Source organism: Castor canadensis, chromosome 17 (assembly GCF_047511655.1).
Source record: "Castor canadensis chromosome 17, mCasCan1.hap1v2, whole genome shotgun sequence".
NCBI classification, from domain to species: Eukaryota; Metazoa; Chordata; class Mammalia; order Rodentia; family Castoridae; genus Castor; species Castor canadensis.
In genome coordinates this window covers 59,871,867-59,899,284 of record NC_133402.1, presented here as the reverse complement: position 1 = coordinate 59,899,284, position 27,418 = coordinate 59,871,867, and the positions used below count along the sequence as shown (strand labels likewise).

Below are 27,418 nucleotides of genomic sequence, written 5' to 3'. Positions count from 1 at the left end.
TTGCGCATGCTCAGGGTTCCCAGTATTCGAACGATCGCGAGAATTGCCTCCCGGAAGTTCCACGTCAGTCACTCGGTTGGTTGGTGGGTCGGTGGGTTTCTCAGGGCTTGCGTCTCCAGGAGCCAGTGAAGGCGTCCGGGCTCAGACCAACGGAGCCATGGTAGGTCCACGCCCTAAAGGAGAGAGCGGTGTCCCATCGGCTGCGGCCGAATCTTGGGGTTCCTTGGCCCAAGGGCCGCGGCGGGCGGCTGTCTGTGCTCCCGCTGCGGCCGCCGCCTTCGGCCTTATGGGGTCCAGGTCCTGCTTGAGTCCTGGGAGGGAGGTGGAGGTGAGAAGCAGGAGGCCGGGTTAGAGAGGCAGTGCCTGTGATGACTACGGGGTGCCTGACTCCCCTGGCACTTAGTGCGCTTGCCAGAGCACCTGCAGTCTGCGTTGGGGTCGGGTTGTGGGGAAATCAAAGAGGCAGCTTTGGCCAAAAGACCTCATTCTGTCCTTCAAGGGGTGACTGCTTATCCTGCACTCCTGATGGGCGTGTTCCTTGGAAGTGTGTGAGCACAAACTACGAACTTAAGCAGAAAAGCGATAAGTAAATAAAGGGCGCATGGAGTGAGAAGTGGAGTTTCGAATGCTTTGGCAGCCCAGCTTTTCGGTTTTTAGGGGGAGAGGGATTGGAGGAATTGTTTGTGAAGCTGGATAATGGGCTTCTGTGCATGGCAAGTGCAGTGGCAGGACAGCACATTTTTATTATCACTCTTTCTCAAACAAGCCCTAAAATACTTTTGCACAGAGTGCTATGACACTAAGGGGAAACTACAATAGCATGAGAGGATCTTGTCTGCAAGAAAGGTTAAAAGGTCAGTATTTTTGTATTTAAATATTTTCCTGCCTGTCTTACTTGCTACGAAGCACATGATCAAAGACTTTTGAGATTGAGATACAGGCAATAATAACACCAAGTGTCTTGTATTGCAGTTAAAAAAAAAAAACTTAAAATCGGGGTAGGGGTGTTGCCCTAGGAGAGCACGGGAGACCCTGAGTTAAAAACTCCAGTACCACAAAAAAATAAAATTGTACAAAGCCGAATGTAATGGAGTTACAACAAAAACAGAGGTTAATTCCTTGAGGAAACTGGTGAAAGTTATGGATACTTCCAGAAAATGCTCAGAGAAATGTTCAGTTTAGCATAAAATTTAGTGTGTTCTGTCCCCATCCTTCTCTATAGACTTTCTCAAGTCCCCAGGTGAAGAGGCCTTAAGTCTCTTAATTATCCCACTTCATATACTAACAACCTGTGCTGGTTTGGGTGTGCTGAGCTTGCAGTAATGAATGTTTTGGAAAAGGCCCCTGGGTCTGCCTAATTTTAAGAATCAAATATTTTTATGGTGAAATGTTGCCATCATCCTGTAATATATGTGATGAGTTCCACATCCACAGATTCAACCAACTATAGGATTGGAAACATTTGAAAAAAAAAAGTTTGTCTGAACTTGTGTATATATTTTTCTTGTTACTATTCCCTAAGCAATACAATATAACACATTACAATATAACTGTTTACAGCATTTGCCTTGTATTAGGAATTGTAAGTAATCTAGGTTGATTTACAATATACAGGGTCTCTGGGTAGGTTACATGTAAATACTAAACCATTTAATATAATTTGACGTGATCTATGGATTTGGGTATCCAGAGGGTTGCTAGAATCATTCTCCTACAGGTACTGAGGGATTGATTATATCTTAAATCTTGTGTAGAAAGCACAAAACGTGAAGTTATTCATTTTCTCACTTACCATAAAAATACTTACTGTGGGCTGTGCATTTTGCCAAACATTTGCCACTGATTCTCACAACACCTGGTATGTAGAGCTATAAATAATGTTTATGGAGCGGTTTCTATAGGCCAGACACTGCTCTAATTGAACTCTGAATTTAATTCTCATAACATCAAGAGGTAGGTATTAGTATTATCCCTGTTTTATATAAGTTAAATTTGAGAGAGGTTAAGTAAACTTACCCACTATTGCATATCTGAAATGAGTGTTGGAACTGAAGTTTGAAGTCATTGTGACTTGTAGACCTCAATTTTATTGTGTTCTTAAGCCTTCCTCCCATCCCCAAATGCAAACGGTGTTGTGGAGGTAAAGACTTGTATAAGCAAGGACCCAGCCCTTAAGGAGTATCTAGTCTGGAAAGCAAGAAGAGATTTATGCACAAATACACCATGAATGACTAAAATGAGATCCTATAGAAAAAACACTCCTAGGAAAAACTACTCTGGGCCAGGGAAATCACAAAGGTCTTGTTGGTGGCAGTGGCATTGAAGCTGAGTCCTGAAGCATCCAGCTTTTGGAAGGTTGGCAGGGGTGGCATTTGGAGTTGAGGATACAGTATAATCATTTTTGTCCCAGTGCCTAGTACAGAGTCTTATTCAAAGTCACCACTGAAGTGAGCAGGAGATCTTGCTTACAGCAATGAACATTTTTAAAGTGGGATTTGTGCTTTAGGGATATATAAAGGTATAATGCGGTTCCCTGTCCCGCCTTCTAAAGCATCATTTTTACTCAATAATCACTTAAAACATGATAGAATACATGGTTTATGTGTCCAGTTTCCTCAGTTACCGAAGGAAAAGTGTCAGATGTGGCAGCATATGTGAAAGCACTCACCATGGTTCCTGGCACAAAGACACGTTTTGTTCATTGGCTCTGGGGAAACCAGAGAAAGAAGTTAAAAATTGTAATAGTAGTTGGGCAAAATTCAGAAATGATTGAAGTAAAAGGTTCCACTGTCCTTAAACTAGCAAGTGATTCTAAGATGGGAGTTTGAAAGTAGAAAGTTTGAGAAAGAAAGGAAGATAAGACAGTAGAAACATTTTCGAGGCAATTGAAGAGTCAGAGAACTCCCATCCTTTAAAGCAAGTTAAAAGTTGTTGCTGAAACATGAGGGAGGTGCATATAGAAGTTAGAACAAAGTTTGAAGTAGTCAGTGACCCAAATTTGAGAGAGATCCAAAAAGAGATGAGTAAAACCTTGTGAGGTTTTGGTCTCGGGAGATTACCTCTGCAAGTGACCTTAAATTTCTGTGCAATACAGGATTATCATGGAAGACTACACAGCGAAGATGGGACAGTAACTCAGTCTGCCAAATAAACTTTAAAGCTGTATGTAAGACCTGTTTGAGGGGAAATATGTTTTAAATCAATCTTTCTTAACTTGCTTACAGGAGAATTAAACTACTGCTCTAGGGCATCATTGTCTATAATGAATTACTTCTAGAATGGCATCCTTGGGAGAGCTGAGGAAATTTTCTGTTCTTTGGTTCAGATAGGGAATCTGTTCTGGAAAGGAGCTGTTTTAAAGTATTAGTGGGTTGTTTTGTTTTGTTTTTATTTATTTATATTTGGTGGTACGGGGGTTTGAACTTAAGGCCTTGCACTTGCTAGGCAAGCATTCTACCATTTGAGCCATACCCCTAGCCCTTTTTGGTTTAGTTATTTTTCAGACACAGGCTCACATTTTTGCCAGAGCGACCTCAGACAATAATCCTCCTACCTCCTCCAGATTATAGATGTGCATCACCATGCCTGGTTTGTTCTTTGAGGTGGGGTCTCACTATCATTTTTTTCTCTTCGGTTGGTCTCAAACCACAATCCTGTTATCTCCACTTACAAAGTAACTGGGCCCAGTCCAAACTATTGGTATTTTTTTTTAACTTGAGAGAATATTTTTGTTTTTCTAATTTTTCAGAAGGTTTCAGTAACTTAAATTCATCAAAATATTGCAGATATTCCCATTTGACTCCAAAGCGCTTCATGGACACAGATATAACCCTTACCAATCACATATGATTTGGCTAGCATTTACTAATATTTTTGCTAAAATTTTTTCTGTGAAGAACTCATGTTATATCATGGCTTACAGTTACTAGGACTTCCTGAATAATACTTCAGAATATTTTTTATATTGTCATTAAAAAAATTTTTTTATATTGACATTAGTGCAAAAGTGTATTAACTAGGCCTTCTCAAAGTATGATCTGCAGTCCTTAAGTGGTCCTAGTACTCTCTCAGGAGGTCCACAAGTTAAAACAGTTTTCCTAGTAGTAAGATATATTGGCCCTTTTCACTCTGTTAATGTTTGACTGATGGTATAAAAGTAGTAAAAGGTCAAACTGCTGGTGCAGTAGTACCAAGTTGTACTGCTTATATATACCTGAAAGTATATTCTTGATTGTCCCACTGTGTTTTTTATTAAGCCAGCTTCGTTTAAGAATGTAAGTGATGAAACAGTAAAAATTGTTAATGTGCTACATCTCAACACTTGGGTCCACAGTTTTAAATATTCAGTTTGATGAAAAGAGTATACATAAAGCACTTCTGGAGTGTGATGGTTGTCTGATAGAGAAGCACTTTTACAAGTTATAGTTACAAAGTTCAAGTTCAGCTTTCCTTGAAACAATCTGAGAAACTATAGTTATTCAGAGATTATTTGGTGGACGTATTCTAAAACTGAAAGAATTTACTGGTCCCTGACAGTGTCTGTTGCAATGATAAAATTAGAGCTTTCAAGTGAAAATTAGAATTTTAGAGAACTTCTGTCACTGAACTCAATGGATTTCTAATGCTTAAAGGTTTATCAGTGATGTGAATGAATGCGATCTTTTGATATAGTATAATATGATGTGTCAGCATTTGTAAGATCTGCATAACTCAGTGAACCAACATTTTCCAAATGATAGACATGATGTTAGAAAATCATGCATAAGCGAATGACCTATTCAAAGCATAGGATAGGCCAGTGGATTTTAACTTAAGGAAGTGTGATCTGTTCTTTGATATGGTTTCAGAGTCCACAGTACAAATGTCCTTTAAAAACTACCACCTCTTGAGTTCAAAAGTGGTATCAAAGAAGGATATCCTATATTGAAAAGATTATTAACACATTCCTCTTTCCAACCACATATCTGTGTGGAGCTGGGTGGTTGCTGTTTTTGGCATACATCAACCAAAACAGCATATCCCAACATACAGAAGGCAAAAGCAGGTATGAGAAACTGTCCTATAAGTTAAAATTTAAAGTTTTTATAAAATTCTAAAACATTGCCACTGTTCTCATTAGATTTCTCTTGAAAATATAATTTTCATAAAAACAGAAAAGAACTAATACATAAATACATATTTTAAAGTTGTCTGAGTTTTAATTTTTAACTTGGTGAATATCATTAGATATTTTCTCACATAGACAGAAGTTCTTTTTGAGTCTTCATAGGAGTCCTAAAAACTACAACTTTAAAAACCACTCTACACATTTAAATTTTTTAATTCTCATTTTTTTATGTGTAATTAAAGAAGTAGGTGCTTTAGACTTGAACTCCATCCACAACTTAGCAAAGTAAAAACAGCATTGTTTTCTAGGCCACTTAATATACTGTTTGTAATTGAGGTCTCAGACATGTTCTATTTGGCTGAGCAATTTAAGTTTTCTTAATGTTTTCTCCTTAGCCTCTTCGACTTGATATCAAGAGGAAGCTAACTGCTAGATCTGATCGAGTTAAGAGTGTGGATTTGCATCCTACAGAGCCATGGATGTTGGCAAGTCTTTACAATGGCAGTGTGTGTGTCTGGAATCATGAAACACAGGTAGGAATTTTTTTAAGGTCTTTATTAGAAATGAAGTACTGTATTATGAAGGAGAAGAATTAAGAAAAGAGTCCAACAGCCATATGCTCACTGCTTTCTCAAATTAGTACAAAGTATTTTAAGTGAAGACAAACCACATGTGTGAGTACAGCTTGTGGGAGAAATTGTTCTGGACATGTTGTGTACAGTATTTAACGATAGCAAGGCTGATGCAGCAGCAGTATTAGGTCTTTGAAATTGAGGAAAGTGATGTTAATGTAAGATGGCTTGCTACAGATAAAGTATTTCACAGTTAATACTTAACTTTCCTTTGAATGAATATTTTATCTTTAGAGTGGATTTTTTAATTTTTACTTACTTTTTCCTCAAATGCTCAATGTATTGACATGCAGTTAACTTTCAACCAGCCATAGAGAATTGGCTGTAGTAGCCTTTTGACTATACATGAGAGTCTGCCTTATCGAGAGTGCCTTAATGCTGTCTCATTCTCTTTCACCAAAGTAAATAATGTACACTTCACATTAGTTATCACTTATTTTTCACAATCTTTCTAGATTGTGAAATCTTTAATCTTCAGTATTTTTCTTTCAGACTATAAAACATACTGTTAGCACAGTCCCATACAGTTACATGTCTACTTATATGGTAATTGTCCTCAACGTCCAGAGTTAAGTTCTTGAAATCCAGATAAAATTCACATTTGAGGAATTTAAGATGACAAAATAGGATTAGAGAACCAAGGACAGGAGTCAACCTAAAAACACCATATATTCTTATTCTCACTATAATGAAACAACAGTTACTGCCCACTAAACCGAGACCTCATCAGTGGCGTGTAAACACAGCAACCATGTCTCAGGCCCTATAACGTTACCTGGCATACAAGTGCTCAGCAATTATTTGTTGAACCGATGGAATAACAATCTTTCCATTTACCACTAGTTCAAAATTTCTGTACTCCGCAGATGTTTATAGGCTTTCTGTTTTATGCTTTACAGGTGTATTGGAGTCCCCTCTCCCTAATTCTTCTGTTGGCTCAGTTTGCTCATCTGTCAGTATTGTCATTTCACTCTCGTATGTTCTAAAGCCCAAGTGTGCTTCCCTTTCTTTTCCTGGGCTCTACCGTAATAGCCTCTGCTTTCCCTGTAGCCACCTATTTTGCCTCCTTTTTCTCTTTTATACCCTTCCATGCCCTCTGACAGGAGGCTTCCCCTTTTTTTATTGCACCTCTCTGGTATTTCATGCTTAATTTTTTTCCTCTGAGAACAGAGGTTCTGTGAGAACAGGGATCCCAGTCTTGTTTCCCACTGTTACCCCAGCACGTAGCTGCACTAGTTGGCCAATGCCACACTCGTAGACACTCAGGAAGCCTTCATTGAATGGTTGATCTAGCTTTGGTTCTCTCTGCCTGCTCTCCTCTATCTCTGGTAGGAGTTACTTGCCATTCATGTACATAGAGAGCAAAATTCTTGAGAGAAGCAAAAAGGGATTTGGAGGTTGTACTTGAATTTCAAATAAGGAGATTCTGTACACTCCTTAAGGTAGTGGATGCAGTGAATTTCTTACTTTTTGTTTTTTAAGAACAAAACCAATATTTTATTATTCGAAGCCAACCCCTTAGTTAATTATATGGGCAAGTCTTTTAACCATGAGCTTCAGTTTCTTTCTTTAAATTGAAGATAATATTGTTGCAATCTTTACATCACAGGATTGTTAAGACATCAAGTAAAAGGAGATAAAACTGTGCATGAGCCTACATAGGACCATAGAAGTGTTAGTTGTCACTTTCTTAACTTACATCGGGCATTTGTAGTGTCTCCTCTGTAGATTGTTCAGCTCCCAGAGTGTGGAGGCCATTCCTCCTGTCATTTATTCTGGCCACAGCACCTAATGTGGTGTTGAATCATGACTATTTGTTCTGAGGCTGGTTTATTTTTACTGCTCTACACATCCCTGGGTTTGTTGGCTCCTCATGAGTTCTGTGCATTTTTCTGCCACCTTAGAGACTGAGTGTTCTGACTACTCTCAGTGCTTGTATCATAGTCACCTGCTAGTAGCTGTGTAGTTGAGCACTAATCACCCTGTTCACTTAAGCTTTGTTGTAAGAATGTTTGAAGTCTGGCCTGGGAAGCCAGGGTAAGCTCAGGAGTTCTTGTGAGCCAGTCCCTAGTCTTTTTATCAGTGCACATTTTTAATAAGCCAGCAAGGTTGCATTATGTTCCTTAGATATTTCATTATTGCTTTCTGGTACAAAAAGGGGGATTGAAAAATGATAGTTTGATTTTCAAAATTATAAAGAACAGGCTTTAAAAGTAGGAAGACAAAGAGGTTTGTTCATCTCTAATCTTTCAGAGTACCTTGAAGGGACATCTAAATGACTCAGTTTTCATGCATATGTAGATATAGATAGATATTAAAAATTGTGTGAAATTGTACTGCTAAGGTGTGCGAAAGAATTGCATCTTGTTCATGAGTCACTTCTGTGCCAGCCACTGTTATAGGTTCTGTGCATATAGTGGTGAAGATGGTTCTTGCCCTCAGACAGCTTAGCAGGAAAGACTGAAATTAAGCATGTAGTTATGAAACACAGTGTTACAAAGGGGTGTAAAAGTTTCTGTGGGTGAGTTTGCCAGGCAGAGGGACCAGGAGCAGAGGTGAGGCTGGGAATAGCCAAAGGTTAAGGCTGGGGAGGGAGAGAAGGGCTAGAGCATAGAGGACCCAGAATACCATCTTGTGGACGCTTTCCCTTTTAATTATATTTTATTCTCAAACCTTTTAAAAAAAAGGTAATTGGTCCTTTTTTCATTTAATGTTGAACTTTCATCGTTTAGTCTGAAAACATTTTTAAGTTAGACATGATCTAATAAATGGATATTCAAGGATAGCAAAACGGATTTTTCAGTTATTTTCTCAAGACTCAATGTGTATGTTCTTGTTAAATTTTAAAGACACTGGTGAAGACATTTGAAGTGTGTGATCTTCCTGTCCGAGCTGCAAAGTTTGTTGCAAGGAAGAATTGGGTTGTAACCGGAGCGGTAAGTAATTAGGACTCTCAGATCCCACCTAGTTGCATATAATTTAGATTCCTGATTTGTTTGTTAGTGAGATGTCTGAAAGCATGGATATTATGTCATGAGCCTATGGTGTAGTTTTTCATGCACTTTACTTCCTCATAGCGATGATGGTTTTTAATCTCCAATGCCAGGATGACATGCAGATTAGGGTGTTCAACTATAACACTCTGGAGAGAGTCCATATGTTTGAAGCACACTCGGACTACATTCGCTGCATTGCTGTTCATCCAACCCAGCCGTTCATTCTGACTAGCAGTGGTAAGACGTGACCTCTTTTGCTCATGTGCATCTCTTTGAGTAATTTATTTTCATTTGTGACACATGCTATTCTTTAACTGCTGTTACAAGTAAAGTTCTAATTCCAAGCCACTTTTAAACCATTCATGTCATTACTGTGCTATTGATGCTGCTTGCTTTTATATTTTAATGAAATATAAACTTTTTTTAGAATTGTATAACAAATGACCAAATTCCTGTTAGAGAAGACCTGAGAGTCTACATGTTTAAATGTCTACTGAACAGAAGCTCATTAACATGCTAATGATTGCATTGCTGGCATCGCCCGAGTTGGTTTTATCCTTATTTTCATACTAGTTGTTCTTTAGTATTATGTATAAAACAGTAGCACTGAGTTGGTAATAGCTCTTCAAAAATTTTTAAATTAAAAACTGGGAACTTTTTAAAACTAGAGAAAAATGCTTATTCTCAGTAGTCATTGCTGCATTATTCATTCATATTTAGATTCTAACCAAACCTGTATTGCCTTTTGTTATTCTTTTTTCTTTTTTTTTTTTTTGGTGGTACTAGGACTTGAATTCAGGGCCTCAGGCGCTTTACCACTTGAGCTACTCCACCAGCCCTATTTTTTATTGTTTTTTTTGAGATAGGGTCTCACGAACTATTTGCCCTGGCTAGCTTTGAAACACAATCCTTCGGATCTCTGCCTCCTGAATAGTTAGGATTACAGGGGTGAGCCACTGGCACCCAGCTCTTCTTTTGTCATTTTTTGAAGTCCATTTGGTTCTTTTTAAAATTTTTCACAAAATTTTCTTATTTGCTATTAGTAGTCTATTTTATGTATCTTATCGCCATTGTTCTGTAGTGTTTAGTTTGTTCCTAGGATAAGTAAGGATTCTGAAAAGTCTTTTTCAGAGGCTGGGGTATATGTAGCTCCATGGCAGAGTGTAAGGTCCTGGGTTTGATACCCAGCACCCAAAAAAAAATGAAAAAGGAAAAGTCTTTTTCAGTTTGATTCTATTTCTATAAATCAGAAAATGTTGATTCATGTTAGGTTGGTTGCCTTAGTTCTGAAATGAAAAAAAAAAAAAAATAGAAATTACACCTAATTTAAGACTTTCTTTTGGCCTAGATGACATGCTTATAAAACTCTGGGACTGGGATAAAAAATGGTCCTGTTCACAAGTGTTTGAAGGACACACCCATTATGTTATGCAGATTGTGATCAACCCCAAAGATAATAACCAGTTCGCCAGTGCCTCTTTGGACAGGACCATCAAGGTAGAGTGTCCGTTCGTTTTGTCAGTTGTCATTGGTAGTTAAATTAGTTAAGTATATTTGCTTATGTGTCTTACTTCTAGCTGGCCAGAACATTTCTCCTATCTTAGAAGTTTGTTTCAGAAGCTCATTTTGAAGTCAAAATAGGACTTCTCATTTCAACTGGAAGGGCATGGTCTATTTAAAAGAATATTGTAGCAACTAGTGCTCTTAGAAAGGAGTGTTTTCCATGTGGGAGAACGTGTACAGTTCTTGTAGCCTCTGCGAACCTAGAGGAACACAATTCTTGTGTTTGTCTAGGTTACCACTTTACTCTCCTTTCAGTGTACTCATTGTTGATCTCTCCTCATTATTAATCTATTTTGTATTTAAACTCTGCCTCCATCTTCCCATTCTTGGTATGTTTCCCCATTCTGTTTCCATCTGTCTGTCTCCTTAGATTCCACCTTGTCAGTACCTGATCCAAGTGTAAAATCCAGATGCCTTAGTTTGGAATACAGCATTGCCAATGCTAGCCTGGGCTAATGTTCTGAGATGTTTCTATGACCCTGGTCTACTCACCATCATCTAGAAATGTCACGAATGGTCACAGAACCCTCCCCTAACCAGCTCTTCCCTCTGCCTTCAAGTCTTCTTATTCTCCCTTTTGCTTTATTTTTCCTGGCGAACTCCCAGCCTTCACGGCTTAGCATGAATATTTACTCTGAGAATCTTGTCAGACACCCACCATTAGGTTTGTATTAAATCTCCCACAAAGTCATTACCTACCTTTAGTGTATTTCAAAGTATTAAACATCTAGATTCCTAGGTTTTAATGTAGCTCAGCTGAACTCATAAACTAAAGGGATGAAGCCTGGAAATTAACCTTTTCAGAGAACACCATAGTGATTCTCCCTCCTGAAAATTCAGGTGAAATGAGAAAGAACAAAAACAAATAGCTGAAAAAAAAAAAAAGGTTCCATTCCTTCACCATTCTTTCATCCTGGGCCTTGACATTTCATATAACCTGTCAGGAGTGTGTGTGTCTGCCATCCCAAAGCCCAGTCCTGTACTGACTGGCAGGTGTTACTGCTCTCTGAAGGTATGGCAGCTGGGATCTTCATCACCAAACTTCACTCTGGAGGGGCACGAGAAAGGCGTGAACTGCATTGATTACTACAGTGGTGGTGATAAACCGTACCTCATTTCAGGTGCAGATGACCGTCTTGTTAAAATATGGGATTATCAGGTACAGTTTTTCATAATATTCCTTGCTATATGTTACATTTTTTAAAAAAACTATTTCTCACAGCACCACTAACACTTGGATTATAGAACTCTGTTCACAGTGGAATAATCTAAGTTTCAGTATTTGCACCTAAATTGTGGTCCCAGAATTCTCCCCATAAGAATGAGCACAAATGCATATCAAGATTTTAAAAATAATTCCAGGCCAGCCCAGGCAAAAAATTAAACAAGCCAGGTATGGTGGCATACATCTGTAAATTCCAGATGTGCAGAGGTATAGGTAGGAGGATAACAGTCCAAGGCTGGCCTGGACCAAAAGCAAGAGACCTTATCTGAAAAATAACTAATGTAAAAAGGGCTGGGAGCATGGCTCAAGTGGTGAAGCACTTGCCTATCAAGTCTCCAAGTTCAAATTTCAGGACTGCAAAAAGAAAAGAATTTTTAAAATAAATTCCAGCATGTTTATTTTTCTTTTAGCAATGGAATTTGGAAATGTTTACATTGTAGCATTAAAATGACAGATGCTGGAGTGTCCTCCTTGGAAGACTTCTGCCTCTGCTTGAAAACAAACACATCAGTGACTATGTGTCACTTGCCACATGGAACTCTTGTAAACCTAGCTGTGAATTCTATTACCATGCTGTGTTTCTCCTAGATGTCCTTAATCCTCTGTTTATTTCCACATCAGAAACTTACATAGCAGTTAATAAAGTGAGGCCTAGAAAACCAATTCTCCTTTCAGATTTGTACTTAAATCCAAAATAAAAATATTAAAGGCTAAAACAGCATTGCCTACTTAGTCCACAGATTGTAGGCATTTGGGGAAATATTCAGATGAAACCTAGGTCTCTTGGTGTGGTTTTTTCTTCCTTAAATATGATAGTTGTATTTACATTTATCTATTCTGTGAAATAATTAAATAAAATATCATGTATACAAGATAATTGTTCTGTATGAGATCCATTTAGATTACCATAACCACTATCATTTATGAAATTTCTGTGCATTGAGAAAATTAAAGTTGTCTTGCTTGTTTTCTGTGTGTTGGTCACAGAATAAAACATGTGTGCAGACCCTGGAGGGACATGCCCAGAACGTGTCTTGTGCCAGTTTCCATCCTGAGCTGCCAATCATCATCACGGGTTCAGAAGATGGTAGGTTAGAGTGTGTTGTAATCACACACACTAACGGGAGGTTGCCAGTGATTGTTGATATTTTTACTAGAATACTAAACTTACTCTATTAGAGAATGAAAGGGCTTTATCATCACCATCATCATTTGAATGTGTTTGGATTGTATCACTTAAATAAGAGGATGCCAAGGTGTTCTAGAGAAAAATTGAAAACTCAGTGCTTCAGAGCCAGGCAAGCCTGGATTCAAATTCAGTTTCTGGCACTTTGCAAATGTGTGGTTTGGGCATACTATGAAATGGGAGCACCCTTGTCCACTCCACAGCTTTATGGTGACAGGGTGAGAAGAAATCACATATAGAAAGCATCCAGCACATAGTAAGCACTCTACCCAGGAAGTCCTTTGTTACCTTGTAGTAAAAGCACATGCCCTAGCTTTAGTTTCTTGCACATTTTCTATCATGTTTCTGTTGCTTTATAAAATCAGTTAGACTATAGATCAAGAAATTGATCATGAAGTTGCCAGAAGTGCTTTCTGTTGGAATAAAAAGACTTCCATGTGGCTCGTCCACCATATGGTGGGTTTTCGTATCAAAAGAGAATGTGCATATCATTCTTTTTAGGCACCGTGCGTATTTGGCATTCAAGCACCTACCGACTTGAGAGCACGTTGAATTACGGAATGGAAAGGGTGTGGTGTGTGGCCAGTCTGAGAGGGTCCAACAATGTTGCTCTGGGCTATGATGAAGGGAGCATCATTGTTAAGGTAATGTACTACCTCTAAATAGATGGACATAGGCAATGCCATTTTCCTGCCGTATTCCAGGTCACCAGGATTGTTAAACTAGTGCTTCTTATTAAGCACTAAAGATTAAGCCATGGCACTTTAACGTGGAAGAAAGCAAGTAGACCTCTGTTAATGGGGGAAAAGAGTGTCTGTTTTGTAGTTCGCCTTTTTATTGGTAAGAGCAATTTGTCGTTTTTCCAGCTTGGCCGGGAGGAACCTGCCATGTCCATGGATGCCAATGGAAAAATAATCTGGGCCAAGCATTCAGAAGTCCAGCAGGCGAATCTAAAAGCAATGGGAGATGCAGAGATTAAAGATGGAGAAAGACTGCCACTGGCAGTAAAGGATATGGGCAGCTGTGAAATATACCCTCAGACCATACAGCACAATCCTAATGGGCGGTAAGCCATTACCCACACGTGTCTCTGAGCTCCTGTGGATGTTAGAGTAGTGTTCACAGCATGTTCCCTTGGCAAGCATCTTTAATCATTCCTCCTTAAACTGGCCCTGGCCTAGCTGCTGGCAGCCAGTCCAGTTGATCTAGTTGCATGCAGTTAGGTAGTATTGTGTTTACTCTTACTTCATTTGTGTTAGGTTTATGTTCTTCTGTGTTCCTTTGGGGCATTTAGTAGGTGCTGTTTAAGTACTTACTAACTCATTGCTTATAAGAAGGAACATTATCTCTGTATTTATGTGTCTTTTGAAAAGGTTTGGGAATTAATAATTCAATTTCTTACTCATTATTTGAATTATTGGTTCTGTCTTTCCCTTAAGATTCATGAAGTACCAAGCATCTAAAGAGATGAGTTTCTAGAACAATGAGTTTAAACCTGTATAATATAAAAAATTATTTTATAGTACCTCTGGGAATCTAATGCTATCTTGAATATCAAAAATGATAACGTGTGTTGACAAAGTTAGTAAATGATATCTGTAATTATTTGCAATACAATCATCTTATGAAAGTTAAGAATGCATTATGTATGTGTATATTCTCTTCACATCGTAGAATATTCTTTGTGCTAACATTTACATTTACCTTTGGCAGTCCTTTTATAGCTTCTAAAATAGTCTTAGAAATATTAAGTTTTGAGGAGAGTTCTTTTACATCTGTTGGCAATTTTTTTTTGACCAGGTAATGTTCTGTTTTTACTAATTACTTAAGTGTTAAAATTTCCTATTTATTTTGATAAATTTAACAGTCACTGAAAACTGGAATAAGATATTTCTATTCATTTGAATGAGCAGCATCAAAATGAAGATAATCTTTCGATAAGGTAGCACCTTCTCAGGTGTAAGTGTCACGAGCAGAATGCCAGGCATGTTGGCACTCAACAAATAGTCGTCGAAAGGTTGGACTGTGCTCCTGTGTATCTCCAGCTGGGCTCGCCCTCCTGTCCAGTCTCCTCATGAGAGAAGGCCATTGCAGGAATATTTTCAGCAACAGTTCCATATACACAGTTTGCTTTTGGATAGATTTAGAATATTTTGGCTACATCTATATTCAAAAATACATCTAACTTTAAGATATTAAATTGTAGTAATAATTATATGTGTAACAATAATAGCATTTGTCATCAAAGTCGTTTCCCCATAAATATGGATTATTGTTCCTTTACATATATGTCATTGCCTTCTGCTCTTCCCTCCCTGGTTTCTGTAATGTTTAGGTTTGTTGTGGTGTGTGGTGATGGGGAGTACATCATCTACACAGCAATGGCCTTGAGGAACAAGAGCTTTGGTTCTGCCCAGGAGTTTGCATGGGCCCATGATTCTTCAGAGTAAGTCATGGCTGTATGATGCCTAGCTTTCCCTGATTGCAGATGGGTGTCGTGTGTCACTCTATAAAAGAGGTTCTCAAGGCTCAGTGTGGGTTTTTGCTTCTCTGTGTTAAAAAAGAGTTCCACCAGAGCTGCCCATTGGATGGTTAGTCAGAGGTAGCTGTGTCATGTAGACTCTTTGTCCTTTCTGTATTTAGTATTGAGCTGACACTAAAACTGATCTAATAATTGTATTAAACTGGGGACCCAGCACCCATGTCCTTGAAGGAGCCTATGGCAGGACCTGGTGCTTATGAGCTTAAGGCAAAGTAGGCTGAACATCAGGTCATTGACAGGCTGTTGTCCCAAGGTGTTGCTGCCTTTCATGAGCTAGTTGGGAGAGGTGCTGTGGTATGATGCATCATAATGAGAACTATTGCATCTTTTTAAAAACTCATTTTCTGTGATGTTACTCATCTCCCATATTTACCAATTTCTGTCTGAATTCAGAATATTCATAAACCATTCTCATTAGAAGCAGAAGTCAGATAAGCAGAAGTCTGAACTGTTTTACTAGTAGTGACTGACTGGTTCCTTTTCATTATTCTTGGTGTGTGTTACAAACATCAGGGCTTTGTTGTTTTCATACTGTAGAACTGCATTACCTTTTCACAGTTTTGTATTCCCCAAATTTCTTATTGCTTCTTACCCCCCAAGAGTGAGGTAGCTTTAGCCTCAGCACTACATAATGAGATACATCTAAAAATTTTTAATGATAACATTGAGAAATAGAGAATTATTTTGATCTTTTCATAAGTTTCCTAAATGTACTCATATATACCCACACGGTTCTATATACTAAAAAGCACTTTGTTATCATCTTAAGCAGAAGTATGGTTCATGGACTGCCTCACTTCTCTCAACATTGTGATAGTTCCCACTTTTCAGCTTTACCTAGCAAGAGCCTGCTCAGCATCTGTCTTAGTATCCTAAGTTAAAGCACTCATGAGGGCAGTCTCACACATCCAGTCATAGCCACAGCCCCTCTTTTTCAAGGCAGTCCTGCATGGAGGTGATTTCCATTACCAAACAACTAATGAGCCACATGCCACAGTTTTCTTTCTTAGGTATAATTTATATAAAACAGGATGTGCCACTTCAAGTATGTATACATTTCGGTGCATTTGGACAAGTGTGTATAATCTGTGACCCCCAACACAGTCAAATTATAGAGCATTTCTGTCATCCCCTCCAAATCTCCTTATTTCGTTAGCGGTCAATTGCCCCCCACCCACTGACTCCCCAGCCCCAGGCAAACAGTGATCTGATCTTTGTTATCATATAGACTAAATTGTAGTCTTTAGAGTTTCACATAAATGAAATCACATGCATGCACTCTGGGGCCTCGCTTCCTTTGTTCAGCATAATGTTTTCAAGACTCCTCCATGCTGTCAACGTCGTAATGGGTTCCTTTGTGTGAAGAATAATACTCACTGTGTGAGTGTGCCACAGTTTGTCTAATCATTCATCTGTTAATGCATATTTACATCATTTCCAGTTTCTAAAATGGTTTGAGAGCCCTAGTGATTTGTTTAATACATAGTCTGAAACCATTCATTTTTTGTCTAGCTACAAAGTGTTCCCTAATCTCTTAGCAAACAAATATGTCAGTGACTCTTCAAATATTTTACATTTTTGCATCGTTAATTGAAGAAAATTTGAAGATATTTCTAATGATCAGTGGAATTAAGGTCTAGTATATAATATGCTGTATTTACCCTTCTTTTTTCCCTCAGGTATGCAATAAGAGAGAGCAACAGTGTTGTAAAGATATTTAAGAACTTTAAGGAAAAAAAATCATTTAAACCAGATTTTGGAGCTGAAAGTGAGTGCAATTTTTTTTTTTTTTTATGATATGGTTTTAGAAGCTTTGTCATGGCTCAAAAATATCTAAACAAAATCTTTTTCTCTTCTTTTAAGGTATCTACGGAGGCTTCTTGTTGGGAGTCAGATCTGTAAATGGCTTAGCCTTCTATGACTGGGACAATACAGAACTCATACGCAGAATTGAAATCCAGCCCAAACATGTCAGTTTTCCCTCCTTTGTTGCTTTCATGTTGTGTTCCTGTTTGTGATGAGTTCTGGGTCCCTGAGACCAAGGAGTACCCTTGCACCCTGCTGTCCCTGTCCCATTGTGCTGAACACCATGCCATTTACCTCAGGATTGTGGAACTTGAGTGAGGCAGACAACATTGAATATTTTAAAATGTGTAAAAAGTTGTACAAATTCCAAGTGCCATTCATATTTTAAATGGCTTTTAGCAGAGTAAAAAAGCATACTTTGAAGGTAAGAAACAAGGGAATTCCTGACTTGGAAAGGCCTGAGAAACTCCCACCCAGTTCAGAAAGCCTTTCATACTTTACCTGGTGATGACTGCTTAAAATCCCGGTGACTGTTTCCAGGGACAAGGAGTTCTGCCTTTAGAACTGCCTGCTGCTTAACAGCTTTCATTGTCAGGAGTGTGTGTGTGTGTGTACAGGAACACAGTAATCTGTGGTGTTAAAATTTAATTAGAGGAGGTGACTAGGAAAAAAGTACCTAAAAGGCTCTTGAGGGGTGTGAAATAATGAAAATAAAGAGCAAGAAACACTGTTGTAGAACAATGGAGAATAAGCTGCTGCTCTTCTAAATGATGGAACATCCAGTGGTGACTAACAGCTCTCCTTGTCTCCCACTGGTCTTCATTTCTAGCTGAATAAAGCAGTCCTGCCCTGTCTGCCCTCCCAAACATGTGCTTAAATACACTATATAAAATTGTGACGTGCATAGTTATTATCTTAATAGAAGATTAATCCTGTAAGAAACAAAGGTGTGTGCAGTTTGTCACACCTGCTCAGAAAGCCAGATCACTTGTCTGTTTGTTTGTCCTGTTGCAGATTTTCTGGTCTGATTCTGGAGAGCTAGTCTGCATCGCCACCGAGGAGTCATTCTTTATCCTTAAGTACCTGTCAGAAAAGGTCTTGGCTGCTCAGGAAACACATGAGGGAGTGACTGAAGATGGCATTGAAGATGCCTTTGAGGTAATTGCCTCAGCACGTCTTTGTTTTAAATGCTTTATGTCCTTACAACAGACAGTACCAGTCTTATCACTTCATTATAAATTAGGGTTTGGGAAAAACTCTAAATGACTGTTTAATTCTGTCATGTGCTTTTTCTAAACTACTGGCTTTTCTGTTTATTCTGTGAATGATATTTTTATTATTAAACCAGTTTTCCATTCCTGAAATAAATTCCACTTGATCATGATGTAAAATTAAATAAGTTTTGGGTAGACTAATTATGTTAAGAGTTCTGGTGAAGTGTGAAAATTAAAATCTTAGCTCAAAGATCAGGATCTGAAAAGTAAATATGCTTAAAAGAAATTTGTGCTTTGGTTTTAGGAAATCTTTGGACTTACTTTGATATTTTTCAGTAAGGATATTGGAAGTTGTTTTGGTTTTGAGACTATTTAGCCAGAGGAATTTAAATGAGCTCCCAAATGAAAAAGATAAATTACCCATTGTGGAGACATCCTACCTCATTTCCAGCTCCATGTGCAATAGGGGTTTAGCTCAATACTCTTTTAGATCACAGTTTTGGCCCAGCAGTGAGGTTTCACATGATGGACACTCAGCTAAAAATCTGTTTTTAAATGAAGACAGAAATTCTAAGGAAAGATTCTTATTCTTGAAATAGACATACTTTCATTCCTTGTCACCTTATCACCCTTAATTATATTCAGCTTCTGTTAGTGAGAAATTTCTGGTGTTGGCTAAGGTAGTAGTAGTCTTTATTTTCTTTCTACAGGTTCTTGGTGAGATCCAGGAAATTGTGAAAACAGGGTTGTGGGTAGGCGACTGCTTCATTTACACAAGTTCTGTGAACAGATTAAATTACTACGTTGGAGGAGAAATCGTCACCATTGCCCACTTGGACAGGTAGCTGTCATTTTGCTTTTGTCTTAAGCATCCTAAATTTAAAAGTGCTTTTCTAAACAAAACTGGTGCAGATTCGTAACAGTGATAGGCTGATTTTTCTGTTGCAGTTTTAGTAGGTTGCCTGTTGTTAATCAAAATTGCATTTATCACAGGGAATGATTTTAAGCAAGAGGCAAGGGGTATGTGTGTAATGCAGATTTGAGCCTCTCACGTTTCTACCATAGGACGATGTATCTCCTGGGCTACATTCCTAAGGACAATAGGCTTTATCTGGGGGACAAAGAATTGAACATCGTTAGCTACTCCCTGCTGGTTTCAGTCCTGGAATACCAGACCGCTGTCATGCGGAGGGATTTCAGCATGGCTGATAAGGTCCTTCCTACCATTCCAAAAGAACAGAGGACCAGGGTTGCACACTTTTTAGAAAAGCAGGTAAGAGTTTTTTTTCTCACCCCTTCTCCCCTTTTTTTGTTTTTGTTTTTTAAAACCAGCAATTTCAAAGAATGTTGAAAAATGTTTCTTAATCACTACTGACTTTTTTCACGGCAGTGGAATTTCTTAGGGTAAGGCAGTTAGAGCATATGATACACTCCCTCCTCAGTGCCCTCAGTGCCCTTTAAACATTGACGATGATGTATCAGTCTCCTGCCTCTTAATATTTTGATTTCTACTGTATTTTTTTCTATCATCTTTTTTCAAAACCGTGGCAAAATATCTACAAAATAAAGTTTGCCATTATTGACACACTTTTTCCTTAACATAGTATTTTTTAACCAATCATATGCACAGCATATAAAGTAAGTTCTGCAAGACTTTAGAAAAAGCAGACTTCCATTTCCCATCCCCTTCGTACTTCCTAGAAGAAGTTACTCAATTCTTTAACTAAGTCTTTTGGCATTTACTTCCCCATCTCTAAATAATGCACAATACAGCAGCAAACTTTCTTTATTCTCAGCAGTAGGCATTTTTTGTGACTTCTATTCTGTAGATGAGAATTTAGCTTTCTTTCAAAAGTACTGCAGACACACACATGCTTGCTACTTTCCTAGCCCTTATCCCCCACTAACTACAATTTCAGTGAGATCAGTATTTGATGTTTGCATGGCTATGTAACCAGTGTTGATGGCTGACCCATGTAGGATAGTGTAGCTTTCTCTTCCTATATTTGTTTTCACTGAAGCTCCTAAGTCTTTTCCCCGCTTTGCTCAATGTTCTGTGTACTTACTGTAAATTCTCCCTAGACCATATTGGTTCTCCAGACTTCCTTGAGCTGTCCTTTCCGTTTGGCTCATCTGCTTCAGACTAGACTAGTATTTCTAGTCTCATCATGGATACCCTTCCCATTATGTTGGGGCTGCGTCTCCCTTGTCTCTCTTTTGAGTTGGATCCACTGTAGCCTATATCTCTTATCTTCTTTCCTGTTTTACTCCCTCATTTTTGTGAAGCATGTCCGTTAGCTGTTTCCTGAGAAAAGGTTATTTAAGGAGGTAAATTTTCTTGCAACTGCAAATATCTGATGTCATTATTCTACCCTAAAATATATTTGGCCATTTAATCAAGTATAAAATTCTAGATTGGAGGTAGTTCTCTCAAAATTTTGAAGGCATTGATGCTGTTGTTGCCTTCTAGCTTCTAGTTATTGTTGAAGTCTAAAGCCATTCTTATTCCCGCTTCTTGGTACATGACCAAAGCGTGAGTTTTCCCAGCTCTTTGGATCTTATCCCTGTTGTTCTGAAATGTTGTGATGGTGGGCCTTGGTAGGGGCCAGTTTTCATTCTTTGTGCTGGACATTAGATGAGCTCTTTAACGGAAAGCACAGGCCCTTCATTCCTGAAGAGATTTTCATGGGTCATTCTGTGCTGATTTCCTTTTTTGTTTTCTGTATTCTCTTTCTGGAATTGTTCCTATCTTGGACTTAACAACACTTTTTTGTTGTTGCTATTCTTGACTTAATAAATCTTACTCTTGTTTATAGGTGAAAGTTTCTCTTACCTCACTGAAGATCTGAAATTTTTTCAGTTTTGCACTTTTCCTCTAATGGTGTGCTTCTTTCAAGTTGCTTTTATTGATTTGTTTTGGTCTTTTTCTGTCCTGTTGGAGATTTTCCTCAGGTATCTGTTGGTCTTTGGGCCTTCTGTAAGAGTGGGGATGTAAGAAGATCAGAAGGTCTGAGTTTGCAGGTGGGGCTTATTGGGTGTGAACATCACAGTAAGTGATGTAGTTGGCCATTCAGTTGGCGAGCTATATGTACATGTCAATATCTTCACCTAGGGAAGATAATGACAGTTCATTTTTTCATTTAATGAGCATTTAACAACATTCTAGACACTGTTCTAGCTGACATACAGCCTTGAGGACTGACATCTTAGTGTCTTCCCCTTGAGCTACTTAGATTTGACAGAGAAATTCCCTAGTAACTGTCATTCTGGGGGCTGAGTAGAAGACAATTCAGAGTCTCATTGTTTAGAATTTCATTTAGTCTCTAACCAATCTCATAACATCCTGTTTCTTCCTGATGCTCCATACTCCCTCCTCCAGGTGTCATGCTGGGTATGCCCCAGACCACAGACCCTCTCTGAAGAATAGACCTGATGACTTTGTGTGTCAAGGGATAGGAGGGGCAGAAGTGGATCTGGGCTATCCAGCTATTTCTAGGCAGTTTTAACGTTTGTTTTTAGCACTGCCCTTCATGAGATAGCTTGGGAATTCTGAGGTATGAACCAGGTTGTTTCTATGCCATCTTCACTTCTCATTTAGGACTCATTTTCTCTAGTGTTTTAACTGAATGTTTTTACTCATCCACCAGCTTTCCAGCTTCTAAAATTTTGTTAGCCATTTTTCCTCTACTTTTCTAGTATGTCCTTGGGAGTTTATGCCTTAAAAAAAATCTCTGAAGTGTCATTTTAGTGGAGATTTGGGGGAAAAAAAAGTGTCTATATGTAATTACCCCATTTAATTTATTTTGCCTTTACCTACATCTGACTAGTTCCAAAGATCTGTCCTTCAGCTTTGGGTTTCGGGTTGTCTTCCATCGGTGCTAGTAAAGAAAAAGAGTAACTCATTCTTTAGAATAGCTGTTTACATTGCACTCATGGATGGATTGAGGATCGGGTGACAATTTGTACATTCTGAAAAGTTAACACATTTCAAACACCGTAAAGCTATCTTGACGATCTAACCAGACAAAATTCCGAAAGCTGTCTGGCTCCTTCATCCTGACCATCTCATCTGAGCACTGCTCCTCCGCGGAGTGAAGAAGTGAATTAGTCTTGTGCTTGTCCTCTAATACGTCACATCCCTAGAGCTCCAAATCTTGCCCATCAGCACTGCTTGTCTTGTGGAAGAAGCAAATTTTGTACTTATAAAAGTCAGTGTAAAAGCCTGTTCCTGATGGCTTAATGGAGCATGGAAAGGAAACCTTAGGCTTCCTTTCCTATCCCAAAGGATATTTGCTGACCAGTAAGCAGGACATGTGACCAACACAAGTCATAGGTAATGGTACCTCATCACATCTGGACCCGAATTACAAAATGGTTGCTAAATGACCACAGATGATAGAAAATTGGAAGATTTTATATTTGATTTCCCTTTATTCGCCCATTTATTACCAATCATCTCATCTGTAAAATGAGTCCTAGGTGAGATGATGTCTAAGGCCCAGCTTTAAGATTACCAACAACTGAGTTACCCGTGCCTTGCTTCTCTTTTGAAGTGACTCTTCAATCTCCTTCTCAAAATCACTTTCTTTTTGACATTTGTTTACATTTCTAATTTTACTAATTGTTGTTTTACTTGAGTTTTGTCAATTTCCATGATCTTAAAAATCAGTAGGTATTGTGTAACTGAATAGTATCTGCCAGGTTAATGACTCTAATTTTGGTCTTCTCAATTAGAGAATATTTTGTTATCTGCTATTTTCTTTTAGGTTTTGGGATTTCTGTATAGCAAGTTATTTTTAGTTTGAAAGGGAAATAGATGATTTGCCCCATGTATGTACTATACTACACACACATTTTGGATGCATAAATCACACACACACACACCCGTTTTGTTTTTAAAACTTCTTAGGGCTTCAAGCAACAAGCACTTACAGTATCCACAGATCCTGAGCACCGTTTTGAGCTTGCTCTTCAACTTGGAGAGTTAAAGATTGCATACCTGTTAGCAGTGGAGGCAGAGGTATGTACTAATTCATGATTTTTCATAATCAATGAAAAGGTCAGTAGGTACTCCTGCGTGTTTGTATAGTTTTGTTATTAAGGCTTCTCAGAAATTAATGACTCATTTTGGTGAGGTTATTGTCTCTCTTTGCATGTGTTCAATGGATTATTATTCTTAGCACTATAATTTATTTCCAAAGTATTTTCCTATCTTAACTGAGATCTGTTTTACAAGAGAAGGAAAGATTTAAAATGCTAGTGGGTAGTCTGGGAACTCTGAGAATAGACATAGCAGTAATCTGCAAATATTCCAAACTGGATGCTGGCAGTTAAAGGAGAGTTCTGACATTTTGCAAGACAGTTTAATGATATTTTTATAGATCTTTGTATATTGCGTGCCTCCAATTGTGATTTAAGTCTAGCATTTACTGGTAAATTGAGATTGTGCAAAAGAAGTTTTAACTATGAAGATCAAATGTGACGCATTTTATTTGATTTCTGAGATGCTACAAATGATTTTTATTTACTGCTGAATATTTAAGGACATAATTTTCTATTCTTTCAAAGAGTGTCATTAAATTCACTCATTAAAATAATTGCAATGTAAATACCTAAAAACTCCAGTTAGATGGTTTTTAGTTTCGCTATGTAATTACAAAATAAAAATATGAGTTTGTAAATATTTGCGCATCATTAAAATTAAATTTTGTGTACACAAATAACTTTCATTATATATATTCTGTTGTCAGCTCAGTAATGTTCAGGGTAACAGAATAATGTTGACATTGGAAATTTTGTTTCCAAAGACATTTTAACTTGGATTCTTTCTTGTAGTCTGAACAGAAATGGAAACAACTTGCTGAACTTGCAATTAGTAAGTGTGAGTTTGGCCTGGCCCAGGAGTGCCTGCACCATGCCCAGGACTATGGGGGTCTGCTGCTCTTGGCCACTGCCTCTGGAAATGCCAGCATGGTAAACAAGCTTGCAGAGGGCGCGGAGAGAGATGGCAAAAACAATGTGGCATTCATGAGCTACTTTTTACAGGGCAAGTAAGTATTAACAAGGCCTAGAAGATGATGAGCAGCACAATGAAAAGCAGTTATTTCTGCATTGACTTCAAGGATGGTTTTTGAGACGAATGATGAATGAATCCCAGAGAACTGATGGATGGTTAGTTGGTGTTGACTGGTGGGGGCAGTCAGAGGATGACAGCACTACCTTGGTGACACTCACCTTCAGCAAGGGATGTTCTGTGACATTTGGTCTAAATATGTGAGTTAACTGAGCTCTTCAGGGTGGGAGAACTGCTGAGCAAAACCCTTCTCACACCTGCCGGTTCATAGCCAAAGCGTTTTATTGGATGTCAGCAAGAGGCTACTGCGCTGCTTGTGGTACCTAAATGTCCACCTGGGCTGGTTCTGATCTGCACATGGCAAGGGTACAGGATGAACATGCCACTTTCTTTTAGATTTGAGCCCAGCTGTAGAACATAAAAGTGTTGCCTATTTTAACTCTTATCAGTTAGTACAAACCAAATCATTTAGACATTAGTTAGCGTTTTTGTAAGTAAAATATAGAAAACAGGAATATTCGTTAACTTTGCTCTACATATCAAATTATTTCATAAAACTTTTTTAAGTACTGGGGCATAAAATCTCAGTTCTTCGTGCATATTAAGCAAGCACTCTTCCATGGAGCTACATTCCTCAACCCTGTTATAAAACTCCGAATACATGTATGTGAGTGAAGGTTTATAGACCTTAGAAATAGGTGCACTATACTTATACATATTTCAAAAACCCAAAAATATTTTGAGAATTTTTTATAACTTATTTGGTGGTGACAAAACCTGACATGAACACAGGCATACTATTTTTAGTTGCTTTTATGCCACTTGATAATTTTTTATTGCATTTAATAGTCATGTGCTATTGCAAAAATATTGTTTGTAGCTTTTGGTTGGCACTGGATGTTGGATGATATATGATGTATGCACTATATTACTTTTCTAAAGGACAAAATACTGAATTCTGAAACACATCTACTTTATAAAGCTTGCACAGAGAAAAACTGACATTAAAAATTTTAAAGACACTTTGGTATCCTCCTACTGGGCACCACTGGACTGTATGCCCAGCCCATGTAAAAACACTACCCTAGACTGAATTTCTACCTATATATCATGAAGTGTTCAAAGTTTGCTAATCAATTCTGCCTTAACTTCTCTTGGAAAGCCCACTTAGATTCTTAAGAGTTGTTAAAACTAAGTAGATTGAAAGTGGTCACAAAGCTGTCTTATCCCCCGTCCCTAAAGTCCACTAATTTTGTCAAACACCATTAACACAAGTAAATGGCTCAGTAACAGAAATGAGACAAATGTGTGAGGGATTGGAGAGGATTTTGGTTTTACAACACAAAATCCATTTTTTTCAGGTGTTAAGTGCCATTATTATAGTGGTTTATTCTTATAACAGTGCCTCTCCTTTTAATCTTTAGGCTTGACGCTTGTCTAGAGCTCTTGATTAGAACGGGAAGACTGCCAGAAGCTGCCTTCCTGGCCCGGACTTACTTACCCAGTCAAGTTTCAAGGTACAGACTTTTAATTTTAGGAAGAAATGTTTCCAATGAAAACAGTGCACACTTACTTAGTCTCTTTGGTTCCATGATGTCTATAATAGGGTAGTGAAACTCTGGAGGGAAAATCTCTCAAAAGTCAATCAGAAAGCAGCAGAATCCCTTGCTGACCCAACAGAATATGAAAACCTTTTTCCTGGATTAAAAGAAGCCTTTGTTGTTGAAGAATGGGTGAAGGAAACACATGCTGATCTGTGGCCAGCCAAACAGTACCCCCTTGTCACGGTGAGTGGCAGGGTGCCAGGCTTCATTTAGTTTGACTGCAGGTTGAAAGTACATTTGTGACTTTAGGTTTCAAACTTGCTAAATACATTACTAAGAGCTAATGTCTGGGATTTAGGTCAAGAGTTTAGACCAATTGTGATTTCAGAATACTTTATCATTGCTTTATTCTCTGATAGCCAAATGAAGAAAGAAATGTTATAGAAGAGGCAAAAGGCTTTCAGCCCTCAAGAGCTGTAACTCAACAGGTCAGTAGAGTACCGCAGGTGATAATTTGCCTGAGATTGTTGATCTATTCTGTCTCCCATTTCTCATCCTGAGCTTCCTTCCCTTGGGGAAAATATTTAAATTTCTGGGCAAGTTCTTTTTTCTTCATATATGCATCTACTTGGGCTTTCAGGAATTTGATGAGAAACCCGTTTCTCCTACTCCAGTTATTGTGGCCTCCCAAACAGCCAACAAAGAAGAAAAGGTAGGTCAGCCATTCCCCATGAACACATGCAGTGTAAGTGTGTAAGTGGTGTCATCAGCGTCAGTTTCTGAGCAGAGGCTCTGAGGTAGGGAGATGCTCTTTTGATTATTAAGGAAATTTTAGTTCTTGCTTTGGCTTGTGAACAAGGCAACTTTAAAAAAAAAAAAAATACATGTAACTTCACCATCTTCCTTTCATTTGCAGAGTTTACTTGAACTAGAAGTAGATTTGGATAATTTGGAATTAGAAGATCTCGACACAACAGACATTAATCTGGATGAGGATATTCTGGATGACTGAATATAGTTTTCAATTTACTCGACTGAACAGATACTATGTAGAGGTGTTGACCGTCTGAACAGTGCTTGAACTATGAGAAAATCCTTCAGTTTTTATATGCAAATGTATAAAAAGGAGAATAGCAGGAGTTTATGCACAGCATTTAAATTACATTTTCCTTGTTAACTAAAACAGACATGGGATTTTTTTTTCATACTGTCATTAGACCATGTCTCATAAAAATCTTTTGACTTCATAAAAAACTTGTTTCCTTTCTGAATAGTGAAAATAGACTTCTAGTTTGAGAAGACAGAGCCAAAATACCTCACCAAGGGATCAGCCTCACATTCTCTCTTCTCTGAATAACTAAATCTATACTTTTCAAATATCATCCATCACATTTTTCTTAGAACTGGGTATCAATCCCATAGTTATCTAAACCCCTTTCCTTGATCCTCAGTCTGCATAGCTTGGCTAGCAAGGGTTCTTATACCCCGTCCTGACTTTTGTGTACCAACTACCCATTTCTGGAATCAGGG

The 27,418-nt window shown here is 38.2% G+C and overlaps 1 protein-coding gene across 1 annotated transcript; it reads left to right on the top strand.

Annotated features, from left to right (window-relative positions):
• Positions 1-27,071, top strand: Copb2 (COPI coat complex subunit beta 2). Its single transcript, XM_020180173.2, has 22 exons — positions 1-160; positions 5,503-5,640; positions 8,589-8,675; positions 8,846-8,972; positions 10,084-10,232; positions 11,311-11,457; positions 12,511-12,610; positions 13,211-13,353; positions 13,576-13,775; positions 15,045-15,155; positions 16,931-17,019; positions 17,115-17,221; positions 18,072-18,215; positions 18,982-19,112; positions 19,337-19,544; positions 23,181-23,291; positions 24,107-24,321; positions 25,769-25,861; positions 25,951-26,131; positions 26,308-26,376; positions 26,529-26,600; positions 26,805-27,071. The coding sequence occupies exons 1-22, from the start codon at positions 158-160 to the stop codon at positions 26,898-26,900; spliced, it is 2,721 nt and encodes a 906-aa protein (XP_020035762.1). The 5' UTR covers positions 1-157; the 3' UTR covers positions 26,901-27,071.
• Positions 27,072-27,418: the final 347 nt, after the last annotated feature.